Source organism: Ostrinia nubilalis, chromosome 15 (genome assembly GCF_963855985.1).
Source record: "Ostrinia nubilalis chromosome 15, ilOstNubi1.1, whole genome shotgun sequence".
Classification (NCBI taxonomy): Eukaryota; Metazoa; Arthropoda; class Insecta; order Lepidoptera; family Crambidae; genus Ostrinia; species Ostrinia nubilalis.
Window position 1 is genome coordinate 2,810,132 of NC_087102.1, and position 18,057 is coordinate 2,828,188.

The 18,057-nt window shown below is 43.7% G+C and overlaps 2 protein-coding genes across 2 annotated transcripts in view; both read right to left on the reverse strand.

Moving 5' to 3' along the window:
- Positions 1–31: 31 nt before the first annotated feature.
- Positions 32–11,622, reverse strand: LOC135078736 (uncharacterized). The gene is made up of 4 exons (XM_063973294.1): positions 11,544–11,622; positions 7,945–7,998; positions 5,924–6,144; positions 32–4,869 (listed from the first exon to the last, which is right to left on the reverse strand). Exons 1-4 carry the CDS (start codon positions 11,605–11,607, stop codon positions 4,651–4,653), a joined length of 558 nt encoding a protein of 185 aa, XP_063829364.1. The 5' UTR covers positions 11,608–11,622; the 3' UTR covers positions 32–4,650.
- Positions 11,623–12,362: 740 nt separating this feature from the next.
- Positions 12,363–18,057, reverse strand: part of LOC135078737 (zinc finger protein 48-like) — a 31,400-nt gene continuing 25,705 nt past the window's right edge. Inside the window, exons 5-8 of the mRNA XM_063973295.1 lie at positions 16,977–17,109; positions 15,638–15,844; positions 14,640–14,742; positions 12,363–12,842 (exon numbers count right to left, since the gene is read on the reverse strand). Of these exons, the coding sequence (XP_063829365.1) occupies positions 12,532–12,842; positions 14,640–14,742; positions 15,638–15,844; positions 16,977–17,109 (754 nt within the window). The 3' untranslated portion in view covers positions 12,363–12,531. The remainder of the gene's footprint in view (positions 12,843–14,639; positions 14,743–15,637; positions 15,845–16,976; positions 17,110–18,057) is intronic.

Genomic DNA, 18,057 nt, shown 5'->3' on the forward strand with positions numbered 1-18,057 from the left:
TCTTGGTTTCATTGGAAGTGAAAGACGAATAAAATTTTGTGATTTCTTTATTAAATATTTTATTGTTAGAAATTAACTAACGATCGAATTTCAAATGTTAAAATAATAAAAAAGTTCATAATAATAAAGATTACATCTAAAAAATACTGCTCTTGGACTATGCAGAACGAAACACTATTATTTCTGCTGCCCTTAAATTGACGAACCGTCAACGAAACTGGATAAAATAATAAAAATTTTGCACTCACATGATCACAACGTAAAATGAATAAACATTTCACAATACAGGAATTAAAATCGTTCGACAAAATTATTATAACTAAACTATCGCCAAACATGCGAAGACAACTGTCCGGCCGACGTCTCACATAAATAATATAAGATAAAATGATGATTACTTAAATAATTTAGTTATTGACATAGAAACATACTTAGATCAAGGATGTGATCAATAATGGAAGATTGTTTCTTGAACATGCGTTTTGATTACCAACGTATAGCTGTAGGCGATTTCTTACACACGTATTAGGAGGACAAATAAGTATGATTTGTGGAGCCTTATACTGTTTCTTACTTGCCCTTAATCTAAGTTGTTTCTATGTTTGCCACATCAGTTTAATAAAAGGGCCATTCATACATGCATACAGACAATAAATTATTTGCCGCGTACTCAATCGATGTTGTCAACTCGCGCCGCCTCCTATTCCACCGCTGTGACAAAATTACATACAAATTAAATATAAATGCAACTATTCAGCGATCGACATCATTCGTCCAACAATCCGGAGCAAAACTTAGTACTGATAAACAACCAGACAAGTTCTCATGCCAATAATAGCACACCTAATTTTGTTACAAACTACACTTACGCTATATTGCAATTTGATGATAAAGGATCTATACCTAAGTTACTGTCGTGTGTTTGATACATTACATAGATATTATCAAAAAATCTGGAAGCATTCGATTTATTGAGGTTTAAGTGTGCTAGTACTGGCTCGAACAAACGCAAACTAACATAAACTTAACGACAACGCAGAGCCAATAATAGAACGACAAAAATAACTCGGCACGTACTCTAAAACTACGACGTGGGATATACATGGTCACTACATTAATATACGGAGTAACTGTTATATTGTAGTCGTAAACTTAGCTTAGTATCATTATAAAAATACAGATTCCTATATTAAATAATTCTCAATAAGCTTAGCTTGCCGTGTGAGACTCATGACCCATCGGATGCCTCTGAAGGCCTCAAACAACGACACCCTTCAAGCGAAAACGTCTGTAGACAAAGCAACGTTCGCTTTCGAATCGTCAACAAATGTGACATAAGCGATCGACAAGTCACGTGATGTGCTTGTGCGCCATCTATTTTATCAGTGTGTTGAAAGATCACATTAAACATGCTATTATATTCTTCAATTTTTAATACAAAGAGAAATGGTTGGACCAATAGGAATCTCCGAAAGGGAATTTTAGCTGATGAGGATAGAAAGTGATATTACCAAAGACAATTTACTGCCTTGAATTAGAAACTGTAGAATTACGAGCGAAATTGCTTTGTCTATAGACACAAAAACAATAGAAAACAAATCCGAGCAGTCTTCTATTAAAATACGACAAATATAAACGTAAATCAACCTTAAAACAATTCGAATCGATATCACTAATAGTGAAACACTAAAAATTACTAAAATTTGATCGAATTATATAAAAAATAAGTCTTAATTCTAAACGATCGAAGGAGAAATTAATTTACGTCATCGCTACGCTATGTATTATGTAAAGGGTTATATTTGTATCGATTACAAGTTAGGAACTATTCTACTGTACAGATATAAAGAAATGAAACAGTAGCGTAAATCATGTAATACTTCAAAAAAGATTACAGTATAGCAAAGGAGACATTCGCGTAATAGCACGCACAACTTAACAAGACATTGATTTAAAATGATTAAAATAAACGTAAGGAACTAAATGGCTTCATACAAATGAATAAAGTTGCCGATTCTGGCTGTTTCACAGCCTCTCCGAATGGCAAAGTAGCTGTCAGACCTTGGGGTTTATATTATATATTGCGTTATTCATAATATTATAATATGTATATAATATAACACTACGATACGTTAATCATTGCTTACAGGCAAAATGATTTAGAGAAATATAATATGTTAGTACACAGAATGACATAATTATGTTCTGCTAAAAATAAGTAGCTTACGTCGTATCACTTGTTCGTGTGGTGTTGCCGAGTTTATAATATTTAGAATATTAAGTTTTATCTAAGACACTACATGCTACGATCTAGTATTCACAGAGATTGATAAAGTAAGAACATGGAAAGGCGAAATAGCGTGTGCTCACACTACACATCAATGTCGTACTAACTATAAAAATAATTTGAACTTAACGTAATAGACAGCCAATCAGATGCTTGTTACATCGACACGATACACCATACAAAAATATCACTACATGAATACAAGGCAGAAACTCTTAGCATAATAATAATCAGATCCAATACATCGACCGAGAGTCTGCGGATAGGACAATATTTTTGGACAGTGTATCTGAATGAAATAGAAGAAATCAGTCTGTATGTTACACAATTAATACCAGTGGGCATACAGCTCGAAAGATTGACCGCTGTATCCAATGCACATGCATGATTTTCTTATGCAACTCGTAACAGAGTTGCGTGCATTCACTAGTAGACATACAGACCGCGAAGAAGACTCGTTATAGTGCATACATGATTATTTATTATTGATTAATATACTTGCGTACCTAAATATGTATGTTTGATCGTTACATCAACGTCGTAAATATGCTGCCTCTATGTAGATATTCGCAAAATATTACACTTCTATTTTTATATGACTATGGCTCACAATGTTCTACGTGAAAATCGCCAGTGAGCTGTTGGCTAAAAGGTGCTGACCGCACGAGTCGGTGGACTGCCCGTGGACCGTGTCACCTTGTCTGAAGACTCGTGTACACCATAATAGTTCAAGGTCAGGCGAGACAAGTTCTGGGGTCGGATACGACCGTGCGGCGGCACTGATGTATTAATATTGTAGGTCACAACACCAGCATATAGGTTTTAAATGTTTTAATGTTAAATGCATATAATTTAATGAAATCTTGTGATGAATCCGTCCTATGTCCTTTTCGGTCTACGCGTAAGTGTTGAGATCATTTGGCAGGTCGACCATACTAGATACTCCCAAGGAAAACGTCTTGGCATTAAAACTGTATCCCAGTACAAATTCACACATAGAACATTGCTTAAAATTGTGACATTTCATTTGTTCATACAAATCGTTACCACTGAGTATCACTGTTAAACATGTAAAGCTTATGGCATTATGTTACATAAGTTTCCCATTAAAATAAATTATTTTACCACCAATCTAAATGCATATTTCGACAGTCACTTGAAATACTTCAAACGTTAAAGCGATGTAAAATTACGATCATTGTAGTAGCATTTCAACCTTGCGACTCGTCGATTCGGAAGACATTCTAACACCAAGAAAGTACAGCAACACATACAAGGCCATTGTAGATATCCACCCGATTAAAAGGCATACACCAACCTTCAAATCCAGCATGAATCTATACTCTCATCACATTGTGACAGCTTATCCACAGCTTATGAATGCTACCACAATAATACTTGTTAAAATACGGCGCGCGGCGAATGTTCGCGCCGCCGCCGAATGTCTACCCCGCGGGCCCGAGCGTGTCAGCACCAAAATGTGCTTTTTATGCGGAAATACATAAGATTAGGAAAGAACTACAGGCTGTGGTGATATATTGGCATACTTTGATAGTATAATAAAAGTACATCAATCCTTCAAGTACCAGCGATCAATAGAAATCAACTGTTCTGCGGTCTCATGCGACCACGAGTACGATTTCCTAGCCAGTAAACAATTTCACGCCGTTAAAAAGCATTCAAGTTTGAATAACCATCAAAGTTCCATCAAAATACCTGAAGTCTTCACAGCCTGTACCGCTCGGGCGAAGTGCTGGTAACACCATAAAGTTAACATTCCTTTAGAATAGAGCAACAACCACGATGTGTCAAACGAAACCGATTCAAAGATGTCATTGGATGTCATTTGTGTGTCAGGATTAATTCATTGTTTTGTACAATAACGAATCACTGACTGAACCAGTCACGTTTCTAAAGCACTATTTTTCATAAAGATCCATGATTTCACTCAGGTAAATCTCAGAGTTAAAATTTTTAGCGTGCCAATAAGTGCTAACGAACTGTCAAATAGTTGCAAAAAACAGTTCTGCGGGGTTACTTTGAAAAACGTAATCCGAAGTTTCGAATGTTGCTATCCCTCTCACGCAAAGCGAGATGCCTGCATGAGCGACGGTGACAGATAGATCCGAAACTACGTAAACAGCGTTTCAGAGTAGCCCTCCTGTTACGCCGCATCTCGCAACTCTTTTTTTTTTTTTTTGAATCCTTCCTGGCCTGGAAATTTGTACCATTGGCCGAATACTTGTAAGTTGTCAATATTCTTTTTATCTCAGTGTTGCTAGTGACATCTCGCTCAGTTCTTGCTCTATTCCGCGGTATTAACTTTACGGGTAGCACACGGGGTAGACGATGACCCAGTCGTATTATGTGTTCTCGACGGGGCGGATGGTGCAATCCCCAACAGTAGTTATGGGCGTAATGGTTACCGCGCTTGGGGCTTGCGGAGCGGGTGCCTCTTGGACTTGTTCGGACTTGTCTTCTTTCTCCTCGGTGGAGGGAGGCAGCTTCACGATCTGGCAGTCGCCGACGGTCATGATTTGGGTCTCCATTGCAACTGGGGGCACGTTCTCTTCTGGCTCAACCTGCGGGATATAAATAAAAAAATAAATAAATATCCTTGGACATTTTACACTGCGCTTCTAGTCCCAAACTAAGCAAAGCTTGTACTATGGGTACTAGACAACGGATATAAACGTACTTAAATAGTTTTTCTTTACATACATACATCATAGAAAACACCCAGTCCAATACAAACAAATATGTTCATGCACACAAATGTTTGTACTGTGCGGGAATTGAACCCGCAACCTCTGGAATAGTAGTCGGTTTCGAACCACTACACCAAACGGCCGACTAAAATGTGGAACACGATCGTTAATAAATTGGACACCATTAAATAAATTAGAAGACATAAGTTCTGTTATTATTGTTAGTTGGCAATAAAACGCTTCACAGCTTGTCTTACAAAATTATGGGAGAATCGGGTTTGAACACCATTTACACAATTTTCTTGCGCTGCTTCTTCTCAGCACTGGCCCATTTATTGTCTTGAAGCAGTGGTAGGGTTAATGATGTGACGTGTAAAAGGGCCTACTTGCTTAAATAAATGAGTTTTACATCCACTGTTTTGTATGAAACATGGGGATGAAGGGATACCATAAATATGACTGTTCTGCGTTCAATAGTACAGTCAATCAGTTTTGTTTGTGAGACGTTATCTAGTGTGAATGGAGAATTACAGAATCAACTCGATACAAACTTTACATCATCTGGTCTTTGTCTCCAATACAGCAACACTACTCTCATTTACCAGATGCAAATGTAGGACTATATTGTCATACTCAAGAAGTACCTGAGTAGGTACTCAAGAAGGTCGCGGAAAATACCTGAGGGAATAGTGTGTTTACGTCAAACGCATTCAATGTCGACTGCGTAAAAAAGTGACATTTGTATGACGGATTGTACTGCCCCTAGTGGAAAGAAGTAAAATCTTCATATATTTTTTAACGCGCTCGCTATATAGTGACGACGTTTGATGTAAACTCACTAAGCCCTGGTCTTTGTCCAGCAGTGGACGTCATTTGGCTGAAACGAACGAACTCAAGAAGCAAAATTCATAACGAAAACGTAACCAACCTTAGTGCTGTCATCATCTTCGGAGGAGGAATCGGAAACATCGATAGTGCGGTCATGCGAGGTCTCGGAGGTCATGGTCTGGTCGGGGTCAACGTTCCGGTCGGGGTCAACACTGGTGACCCCGTAGTTGTACGACAGCGGGTTGTAAATCATCTCGGTCAGGTAAGAGAAGTCTCCGAAGGGCAGGTTGGTCGCGTTGTAATTCTCATTCGGACGTCCATCTGGAATTTATTAAGGTCAATTTGAGGATGGGGTAAAATTACCCCGGTAAAGCCTGGTCCGTGAGCACGTAGAATTTTGTCCAATGACCCTAAGCTACCCATCCTTATCGCTCGCGTGTAATTATATTGCTATCGCGACTATGCGACGGGCGCACGCAGTGAGTGTGCGAGCGCGACAGCAACATAATTACGGGCGAGCGATAAGGATGGGTAGCTTGGGGTCATTGGACAAAATTCTACGTGCTCCCGGACCAGGCTTTAGAAGCTGTCATCTGTTTGTGCTGGAATTGCCCCCAAATACAACGTAAATGCTTTTAGTTCAATTAGTCTCACTGGAACGAATTTAACGACGCTATAAAACTAAAAGATGTGATTAATACAAAATGCACTCAAAATATTAATTATTTATAATGAGTCCGTTTTTTTTTTTAATAATAACGGATTTTTGGAGAAGTGTTTCAATTACTCATTGATTTGATTGAGGTAGCAGACCACTTCTAATGGCTTAAGCAAGTAATTTTAAAGACAGATGACAACTTAAATTAATATAACCATTTATATACTTTTCCAGAGTACATTTGATTACTAAATTGGTTAATTTACAAGTTTTCTTATTGTCAGGCTTGATTTAGTAATTACTTAATGCTTTGAGTATTTGTTAGTTTAATATTGGCAGATATATTTAGAGCAAAGCCAGCGTGAGAGCGATAGATAGCAAAAGTGTTATTATTTGGATCTTTTCAAATGAACATATGAAGCAATTTATATAAATTCTGTTGAAGACCCACTGTCAAAATTTTGATGATAAATAAGAAGAGGTTAGAAGAATAGCATGGACAAAGGGAAGGAGTTTTTATTCCATCCTTTTCAGGTTTACTTGTCACATAATATGCTTCGTTCGCACGTATGAGCTACTTAAAGGCACACATCAGTCTGTATTTTAAACACATGTCATGTCAATAGTGCCTTAATTTTACATTTTCCTTGCGATCCTGAATGTAGTCATGAAATTATGATGTTGAGTTGATAGAGACATATTGATTTTATATTTCCCGTGTATCAAGCCAGTGTCGTTTAATATAAACAATACTAGGGGTATTGCATTAACGACACTCGGGTGTTAAGCTAGATGAACTTAGTGCACACGATTTGTAAGGCTAAACGTCATTACAAGTAATGAAAGACCCGCTTTAGATTTTGAGTTACGGATTTGAGAAAGCGACAGAGAGTAAGCATAATACATAACTATGTAGAAAGCATATCCATAGGGCGACACAAAAGAAATGGCTAGCGGTAACTTCTGTACCGTCGGAAACATTAAAGACAACCAGGTTAGACCCGGTTTCCACCAAAGCGGAGCGGAGCAGAGAAATGTTTTGAATATCCAATCAGATTTCACTGATTGGTGATTCACGCCCGTATTCACATACATTACTATGAGGTCTCACAATGCGCGTGGACGCACAGGGTGACACGAACCAATCACAAAGCTCTATTCAACGCTGTGCAAGTATCGTTTGTGAATACGGGCGTCAAAACTTTTCTCCGCTCCGACTTGGTGGAAACTGGACCTTATTAGGTGGAAACTAAGCCTTAGTAGGTGGACACCGGGCCTTAGTAGGTGGAAACAGGGCCTTATTAGGTGCAAACTGGGCCTTATTAGGTGCAAAATTCTTCCGCGAGCCAAATCCAAAGTGCATTTTAGCTACAGTAACAAAGTTTTAATACCGATTAGTACGTCTATCCCCCGTTTTCGATTATACAATTTTAGTTCATGCAATGTCCAATGGGTATACTAACAACACTTGGCCAGGTCGACGAGCCCGTACTGCATCGGTATTTGCATGTCCACACCTGAACAACAGACTTGCCTGTTAGAGGGGCAATCACCAAGGGAGTCTAGATGTATTCTGTATTTTCTGCGTTGATTCTATAGACGTTTTTAAACTTTCGCGTTCCATTTCAATTAAAATAGTAAGACACGGGTCTTAACGCGACGTTTATTAATGAGTTACATTATGTACTCACGGCTTGACGTTTCGGCTGCAATGCTGCAGCCGTGGTCGACACAGTCTGCGTTAAGACCCGTGTCTTACTATTTTGATTCTATAGACGGTTTAGGAATACTAAAAAATGTAAGCAATGCTGTCTAAAGAACTGTCAGAAGAAATAAACATTTTCCGATGAGACGAGTTAAAGCCTATGAAATCTCTAGTCCTACACAAAGTGCAAAATACGCCACATAAAGCTTCTAAGGAATTTGTTCAATATAAATTATCACTATTACGGGATTTGGGAACGGGAACGGGAACAAAACACTTTTATAAACCTAAACAGATATTTGGCAATCATTGCCAAAAAGCTAGAAACATTTAATTTTCGGATTGATCCAGTTTATTCTGTAACCTAATATTGATACTGTTTGATAGAGCTCGTGAAGTACTTTCAGAATCAGTAACCTGTTTTTAGATATCTTGTATAGTTTAATAATAATCGAGTGAAATCACTTATCGTTTCCACCCTGTATAATTATGAGTACGATCATTAGGCCAACATTGCTTACAACTATTGACAAAGCAAAAAAAAGTGCAAAAAATACAGAACAAACCTAGCGAGGCGACGAAGCCAAGGCAAAATAAAAAATGCGTAAAACACACAATGAAAGAAAAAAATGTACAACAACATGAGTGTATAAGCATTATAGCAAAGTACTTCTTTGAATTGTGAATCACTAACATACTTTTAAGGATGACTCAGTCTGATCATAATTTAGATGCCAGCATTGAATGCATTGTAACAACGCTCATGGTCTAATTTATGTGATAAATTGAAGTGTCAAACGCATGGGCATTGTGCGATAGTTGGGACGACACTTTGAATAAAAAAGGAGCATTAAAATATTTCGTAGTCACGTAAAATAAAGTAGGTATTCTAAACTTCTTTTAAACTTCGTAAAATTCTGCACGTACAAAGCTTTAGATTGCTTTATCAGCGTAACACCAATATTTTGCACTGTTCAGCATTAAAGGGTCTGAGTCGCTTAAAAAATAATATACTATCGTCAACCAATGCGCTTCGATTGAACTTAAAATGTACGAACCATGTGTGATGGCTTTTGTTTTTACTGCTGGCATGTTATTACAATACTGCAGCCGCAGTGATATTTAGGCAGTCACCAGAGCGCGGCATGAGGTAATACTTGGGCGGGCGGCCGCGCTTCGCTTCGTAGTAATAATGCTACTAGTTTTTGTTTTTGTTGCTGGCTAACCATGAGCTGTTTGAATTACGTCTATCGTGCTACTGACTTCCAGATATATTTTTATGCTGGATGAGTGACATGTAGACTAAGGAGGGCGCGGCATGAAGTAGTTCTTGGGCGGGCGCTCTTCGTTTCAGCATGAATGACCTAAGTAAGTGTGCTGGCTTTTGTTTTTGCTGGCGCCGCAGTGACGTCATCTAGGCTTACAACTAAACTTACCAGGGCGCGGCATAAGGTAGTTCTTGGGCGGGCGGCCGCGCTTCGCTTGAGTATGGATAACTATATGAACTAAGTTGTCTGTACTACTGACTCGGTGTTACATTACAGTAACCGCAGTCACGTCATCGAAGCCAGGCGGGCGGCCGCGCTTCTTTGCTGAGCTACATTATAAGTGTTTTTGTGTTTATGCTAGCTCGGTGATGTCACGCGGTTTCTTTTATTGCTAGCTCATTATAGTTAGGTCATGGACACACTCACCAGGGCGCGGCATAAGGTAGTTCTTGGGCGGGCGGCCGCGCTTCGCTTGAACATGAACTTCATACAAATTTTGAGCTGGCTTTTGTTTTTACTGCTGCTTCGAAACTAAGCGGCCGCAGTGACGTCATCTAGGCTCACATCTTAACTTACCAGGGCCAAGATAGTTCTTGGGCGGGCGGCCACGCTTCGCTTGAGCATGAATATGAACCAAGTAGTCTGTGCTACTGACTCGGTGTTAAATTACAGTGGCCGCAGTCACATCATCGAAGCACTCACCAGGGCGCGGCATAAGGTAGTTCTTGGGCGGGCGGCCGCGCTTCGCTTGAACATTAGCTGCATGTCTACACTGATGCTACTGCGCTTATGAACTGTCAAATATGCTAGCTTTTGTTTTTATTGCTGGCTCGTTACAGTGACGTCATCTAAGCACTTACCAGGGCGCGGCATAAGGTAGTTCTTGGGCGGGCGGCCGCGCTTCGCTTGAGCATGAACTAACTATTAAATGACCTAAGTAAGTGTGCCGAGTTTTGTTGATGACTTGGATTTAACCGCGCATTGTGACGTCATGGAAGCACTTACCAGGGCGCGGCATAAGGTAGTTCTTGGGCGGGCGACCGCGCTTCGCTTGAGCATGAACTAACTATTAAATGAATTTGTTGATGGCTTGGATTTAACCGCGCATTGTGACGTCATGGAAGCACTTACCAGGGCGCGGCATAAGGTAGTTCTTGGGCGGGCGGCCGCGCTTCGCTTGAGCATGAACTTCATACAGTTTTTGAGCTGGCTTTTGTTTTTACTGCTGCTTCGAAACTAAGCGGCCGCAGTGACGTCATCTAGGCTCACATCTTACTTACCAGGGCGCGGCATAAGGTAGTTCTTGGGCGGGCGGCCACGCTTCGCTTGAGCATGAATATGAACCAAGTAGTCTGTGCTGACTCGGTGTTAAATTACAGTGGCCGCATTCTCGTCGTTAAGGCACTCACCAGGGCGCGGCATAAGGTAGTTCTTGGGCGGGCGGCCGCGCTTCGCTTGAACATGAACTACATACACTTTTTTGTGCTGGCTTTTGTTTTTACTGCTGCTTCAAACTAAGCGGCCGCAGTGACGTCATCTAGGCTTACATCTTACTTACCAGGGCGCGGCATAAGGTAGTTCTTGGGCGGGCGGCCACGCTTCGCTTGAGCATGAATATGAACCAAGTAGTCTGTGCTACTGACTCGGTGTTAAATTACAGTGGCCACATTCTCGTCATTAAGGTACTCACCAGGGCGCGGCATAAGGTAGTTCTTGGGCGGGCGGCCGCGCTTCGCTTGAGTATAGATAACTATATGAACTAAGTTGTCTGTGCTACTGACTCGGTGTTACATTACAGTAACCGCAGTCACGTCATCGAAGCCAGGCGGGCGGCCGCGCTTCTTTGCTGAGCTACATTATAAGTGTTTTTGTTTTTATGCTAGCTCGGTGATGTCACACGGTTTACTTTATTGCTAGCTCATTATAGTTAGGTCATGGAGACACCAGGGTGCGGCATAAGGTAGTTCTTGGGCGGGCGGCCGAGCTTCACTTGAGCATGAACTAACTATTAAATGACCTAAGTAAGTGTGCCGAGTTTTGTTGATGACTTGGATTTAACCGCGCATTGTGACGTCATGAAGGCACTTACCAGGGCGCGGCATAAGGTAGTTCTTGGGCGGGCGGCCGCGCTTGCGCTTGAGCATGAACTTCATACAGTTTTTGAGCTGGCTTTTGTTTTTACTGCTGCTTCGAAACTAAGCGGCCGCAGTGACGTCTTGTAGGCTCACATCTTAACTTACCAGGGCGAAGATAGTTCTTGTTGTTAACATGAGTTGTATTGACTAAGTCACATACTACAGACTAGCTTGTGTTTTTGTTTTGATTCAGTAACTGTAAGACATGTATCTGTAAGACATTTTGTTAAATCTGTTTGTACAATTGTTTGTTGTCCCTAATAAATAAAACAAAATAAATTAACGTCGCTTACCAGGGCGCGGCATAAGGTAGTTCTTGGGCGGGCGGCCGCGCTTGCGCTTGAACATGAACTTCATACAGTTTTTGAGCTGGCTTTTGTTTTTACTGCTGCTTCGAAACTAAGCGGCCGCAGTGATGTCATCTAGGCTCACATCTTACTTACCAGGGCGCGGCAGGTATTTCACTACAGCGGCTGCAGTCACGTCATGGAAGCACTTACCAGGGCGCGGCATAAGGTAGTTCTTGGGCGGGCGGCCGCGCTTGCGCTTGAGCATGAGCTGTATGAACTACACTGATGCTACTGCGCTTCTTTTGAGCATGAACTGTCATACTACAGACTAGCTTGTGTTTTTAGGCTGGTTCAGTAACGTCGTTTACCTGGGCGCGGCATAAGGTAATTCTTGGGCGGGCGGCCGCGCTTGCGCTTGAGCATGAACTAACTATTAAATGAATTTGTTGATGACTTGGATTTAACTGCGCATTGTGACGTCATAAAGGCACTCACCAGGGCGCGGCATAAGGTAGTTCTTGGGCGGGTGGCCGCGCTTCTTTTAAACATGAGCTGTATAGACTACATTATGGGTGTTTTAGTTTTATGCTAGCTCGGTGATGTCACATGGTTTATTTTATTGCTAGCTTATTACAGTTAGGTCATGGACATACTATGTTGGTTCAGTAACGTCGCTTACCAGGGCGCGGCATAAGGTAGTTCTTGGGCGGGCGGCCGCGCTTCTCTTGGGTATGAATTTCCTACTATTTAAACTACTGGCTGGGTATTTCACTACAGCGGCTGCAGTCACATCGTTAAGGCACTTACCAGGGCGCGGCATAAGGTAGTTCTTGGGCGGGCGGCCGCGCTTGCGCTTGAGCATGAGCTGCTGGCCGGACGGCGTCATGTGCGCGACGGGCTGCGGCGCCTGCTGCGGGCTCGGACCCATCACGGTACCGCTGGTCAGCACGCAGCCCTCCATGTCTGGAAGTTGGAGGTAGATGAGAAAAGGAACCTTAAATTGTTGTGGGTTGGGACCACTTTTGTTTGTAACTCCATGTCTGGAATTAGATGTATGATTTGGGAAATTGGACTTTAAGTTGGTGTCTTTTCGGACCACTTTCGTTTGTAAATAGGACAGCCCTCCATGTCTGGAAGGGTTGGGGGTAGTTGAGAAATTGGACCTTAAATTGTTGTGGGTTGGGATCGCTTTTGTTTGTAAATAAGACGTTGCGTTTCCACCAGAGAAGTTCGAGGATACGGCGAGGGATGTGTTTGTAAAGAACCAATATTGGTTCTAGCCTAAAGGTAGGTTTTTTGAACAAATTTGTCTGTAAACTATGTGCGACTTTTCAGAATGAACCTTAATAATTATAGACAATACGAAAATAACCACAAGTCATCTTGACGGCTCAGTGAGGCCGTCGGGGTTAACCTCCCCTCCGAAGCATGTAATCATTTTTCTTTCCTCGCAATTATAAACACAATGTCGGTCCGCCTCCAGGATCGGGATTCGAAACCTATCCAGTTGCAGCGAGGGGTAAGACAGGGAGACGTCATATCTCCAAAACTGTTTACCACCGCCCTGGAAGATGTCTTCAAGCTTCTGGACTGGAACGGATTTGGCATAAATATCAACGGCGAGTACATCACCCACCTTCGATTCGCGGACGATATCGTAGTCATGGCTGAGACCTTGGAGGATCTAGGCACAATGCTCGATGGCCTCAGTAGAGCCTCTCAACAAGTGGGCCTCAGAATGAACATGGACAAGACAAAAATCATGTCTAATGTCCGTGTTGCACCCACTCCTCTGAAGGTTGGAGACTCTACACTCGAAGTTGTCGACAATTATGTATACCTGGGACAAACAGTCCAGTTAGGTAGGTCCAACTTCGAGAAAGAGGTCAATCGTCGAATCCAACTCGGATGGGCAGCGTTCGGGAAGCTTCGCCATATACTCATGTCCGAAATACCGCAGTGTCTCAAGACGAAAGTCTTCGAGCAGTGTGTGTTGCCAGTGTTGACATATGGATCCGAAACGTGGTCGCTTACTATGGGCCTCATAAGAAGGCTCAAGGTCACCCAAAGGGCGATGGAGCGGGCTATGCTCGGAGTTTCCCTGCGTGATCGAATCAGAAATGAGGAGATCCGTAGGAGAACCAAAGTAACCGACATAGCTCGCAGAATTGCTAAAATCAAGTGGCAGTGGGTGGGGCACATAGCTCGTAGAGACGATGGCCGTTGGGGCAGGAAAGTTCTCGAGTGGCGACCACGGGCTGGAAAACGTAGCGTGGGCAGGCCTCCTACTAGGTGGACCGACGATCTGGTAAAGGTCGCGGGAAGAGCCTGGATGCGGGCAGCGCAGGACCGTTCATTGTGGAAAACCTTGGGGGAGGCCTTTGTCCAGCAGTGGACGTCATTTGGCTGAAACGAACGAACGAACGAATTATAAATTCAATCGCGCAATAGCGAAGCAGTTACAATTTACAAGAGTATTTTCGAACATGTACTTAGAATTTGAGATATCGATTACGCTGCTGGAATAATTATGTCAAAATTATTTAATTAAAGTCAATCCCTGCATCATTTACGCCCGTATTCACAATCGTGACTATGAGGTCCCACAGGGTGACACGTACCAATCAGAGCTCTATTCAACGCTGTGCGATCGATTTGCTGCTTCACTTAAGTAAGCATCGTTTGTGAATACGTGCGTTATTCTACAAAACAAACAAATAACGTAATATGTATGTCGTTGTATACGAACTCCACACTCACCGAGCGAAGTCTTGGGCGGGCGGCCGCGCTTCTTCTTGATCTTGGGCGTCAGCGGCAGCGGCGTCTTGCGCGGCCGGCCACGACCGCGCCGCGGCGGGTCCACCTGGGATAATAAATATAAGGTTATGGGCTTGTTCTCTTGTTAAGCCACTTTTTTTACAGAACAAGGACCTGTGTGATAATAAACATAAGGTTATAGGCTTGTTTTCTTGTTAAAGCCGCTTTTTTGTACAGAACAAGACAGGTATTTGACCGCAATCGCACCTGATGTTAAGTGAGATGCAGTTTAACATCGTTGGAGATAATTACAAGGATATTTCGAGTGGTAGATTACAAATTGGTAGAACCTTAAACAATGAAACAACGCTGTGAGACACGTTCGTGAATTTTCCAGCAAGGTTTCACGCACAGGAGGTGGAAAGAACTACACGTATGCACAGCGGCGCTACACGTAAACATGGTGGGGCAACATCACACGCGGAGGCAGCGTGACGTCACACGGGCTACACTACACACGGCGGCTGACGTCATACGGGCTAAACTAAACTCATCAGCTCGCCGGCTCCAGCGAGGAATTGAGCAGCAGGCTGTTGGCGCGCGGCGGCGGTTGACGTCACGCGGCGGGTGACGTCACGCGGCTGCGCACGCGGCGGGTGACGTCACGCGGGCTACACTACACTCATCAGCTCTCCGGGCTCCAGCGAGGAGTTGAGCAGCAGGCTGTTGGCGCGCGGCGGCGGGTGACGTCACGCGGCGGGTGACGTCACGCGACACTCACCAGCTCGCCCGGCAGCTCGCGCGCCGGCTCCAGCGAGGAGTTGAGCAGCAGGCTGTTGGCGCGCGGCGGCGGGTGACGTCACGCGGCGGGTGACGTCACGCGACACTCACCAGCTCGCCCGGCAGCTCGCGCGCCGGCTCCAGCGAGGAGTTGAGCAGCAGGCTGTTGGCGCGCGGCGGCGGGTGACGTCACGCGGCGGGTGACGTCACGCGACACTCACCAGCTCGCCCGGCAGCTCGCGCGCCGGCTCCAGCGAGGAGTTGAGCAGCAGGCTGTTGGCGCGCGGCGGCAGCATGACGTCACCGCTGGGCGTGAACACCAGGTGTCCGGACTCGCGGTGGGTGGTCCGGACCATGCCGGACATCACTTCAGAGCTGTTCTCGCGCTTCGCGGTCGACTCGTTGGTCATGTCTACGGTGGGGTCCTCCTGAAGACGGAAAATATAATTTTACTAGCGACCGCCCGCGACTTCGTACGCGTGGATCCCGTTTTACCCCCTTTTCCCGAATTTTCTTTGCTATAAACCTCACGGAGCCCGAGACCTTTCCAACGAATGCAAAACCGTGGAAATCGGTTCGTGCGTTCTGGAGTTATAGCGTCAGGGAGGAAAACCCGACTTATTTTTATATAGTAGATTTCACACACAACATTTTATCGGGGCTATACTATCCTTGTACTTCATGTCTTCATAGCAGCGAGGTTGTTTCACACTGTAGCAGACGAGGCGAAGAAAATCGGTAAGACTTGGAGCGAGATCAAACGCGAAGCTCAAGATCTAACGCGATGGAGGACTGTTGTGAACACCTTTGTCCCATCTAGGGGACATAGGACATCAAGTCAAGTCTGCAGCCTTATCTATGGACCATTTAACAATCATAAATAAATGCCACCATAAGTCTCGTAAATCTGCTGCTTAAAAAGCTTAAGGGGTCCTAAAAATGTGCTGACTGCTGGATTTCCTAAAGGCTCCGTGGACAAAAAAAGGTTAAGAAACGCTGGCCTAATCACTAGGCCATTAGGCCCTAGTGTGCCATAAATGTGTATTTAAAGGATTATATTATAGCACGTTATAGTGTACTCACGCGCTCGCAGATCTTAGTGTGAACACGCAGCTTATCGGAGCGCGCGAAGGAGCAGAGCTCATAAAAAGTTTGTCTATTGCCTAATCAATCAATCACCACTTCACTAGGCAAGAAAAATGTCTCATTCAATATCGTCAACAATATGGTGTATAGCTTGTCTCTGAGTCGAGCACCGTTTCGTTTACATACCTGTGAATGATCGGCGCTGTCACTGCTGTGCCGATGCGATAGGGCTGACAACAAGAAGCTACTGTGTCGCCATCTAGCGCACCACAAGCGTATTTTTTCTTCTTTCCATAGCGAATATTTTTTTACAATGTATTAAGAATAAGCGCACGTACGTCACTCACTACTCGCTCGTGAAACCCTTGTGGATTAAATCTGCCGGCGGGTATGCCGCGCATGTTTTGTTTTCGATGCCTACTCGGGGAGATGAACAGGCCTAGCCCTAGTGTATTAGGGTTATAGTGTACTCACGCGCTCGCAGATCTTGGTGTGAACACGCAGCTTGTCGGAGCGCGCGAAGGAACGGCCGCAGCCGCCGCAAGTGAACGGCCGCTCGCCCGTGTGAGTCAGCTTGTGCCGCGACAGGTGCGACGAGCGTTGGAACCTGTATACGGGGAGATAAGTACCATTATTGCTTAGCACACAAAAGTCTAAGGTGTACAACCAATGTGTGTTACCAGTGATGACAGAAGCTCAATGTTGCACAGCGTGCTATGGAGAGGGCTATGCTCGGTGTTTCTTTACGAGATTGAATCAGAAATGAGGAGATCCGTAAATGAACTAAAGTCGCTGACATAGCCCGACGGATTAGCAAGCTGAAGTGGCAATGGGCAGGGCACATAGTACGCAGAACTGACGGCCGATGGGGCAGCAAGGTTCTAGAGTGGAGGCCGCGTACCGGAAAACGCAACGTGGGACGTCCACCCACAAGGTGGACCGACGACATCGTAAAGGTAGCAGGGAAGCGCTGGACGCAGACCGCTGCCAATCGATCAATATGGAAAGCATTGGGGGAGGCCTATGTTCAGCAGTGGACGTCCTATGGCTGAAATGATGATGATGATGATGATGTCGTCTTGCCAGGCGCCTGCATAACGTCGAGGCACCAACTCTCTTTAAACTAAAACGCTTTAGTCGCGACGATTCTACGCGAGTGTTGGCAAGACGACGACGCTTGAAGGACACTTGAAAGACGCTAGAGTGGGGGGTCCCTAAAAGATTTATCGCACTGAAAAAAATGTTTGGTTACAGCTTACACAAAAAACTACACTGGTGAACTAAGTGTTAACTTATAAACAAACCAAGTCTAGCTCACTACAGATTTATTTGTTTGATTTACACAACATTTTGTTCCTCATAACCAGAGTGTTCGGTGGTCACTTTTGTTGTGTAAGCAGTAACCAAACATTTTTTTCAGTGCGTTGTCAATGTAAAGAAGCAAAGGCAGGGGAAGGGAGAGTACGTCGGCTAAGAGTACTTCACCCAAGAGCGTGCATGGACTTCACAATTTAACTAGGAGTTAGTGAGGTGAGTTTCTTTCGCCACTTAGCAC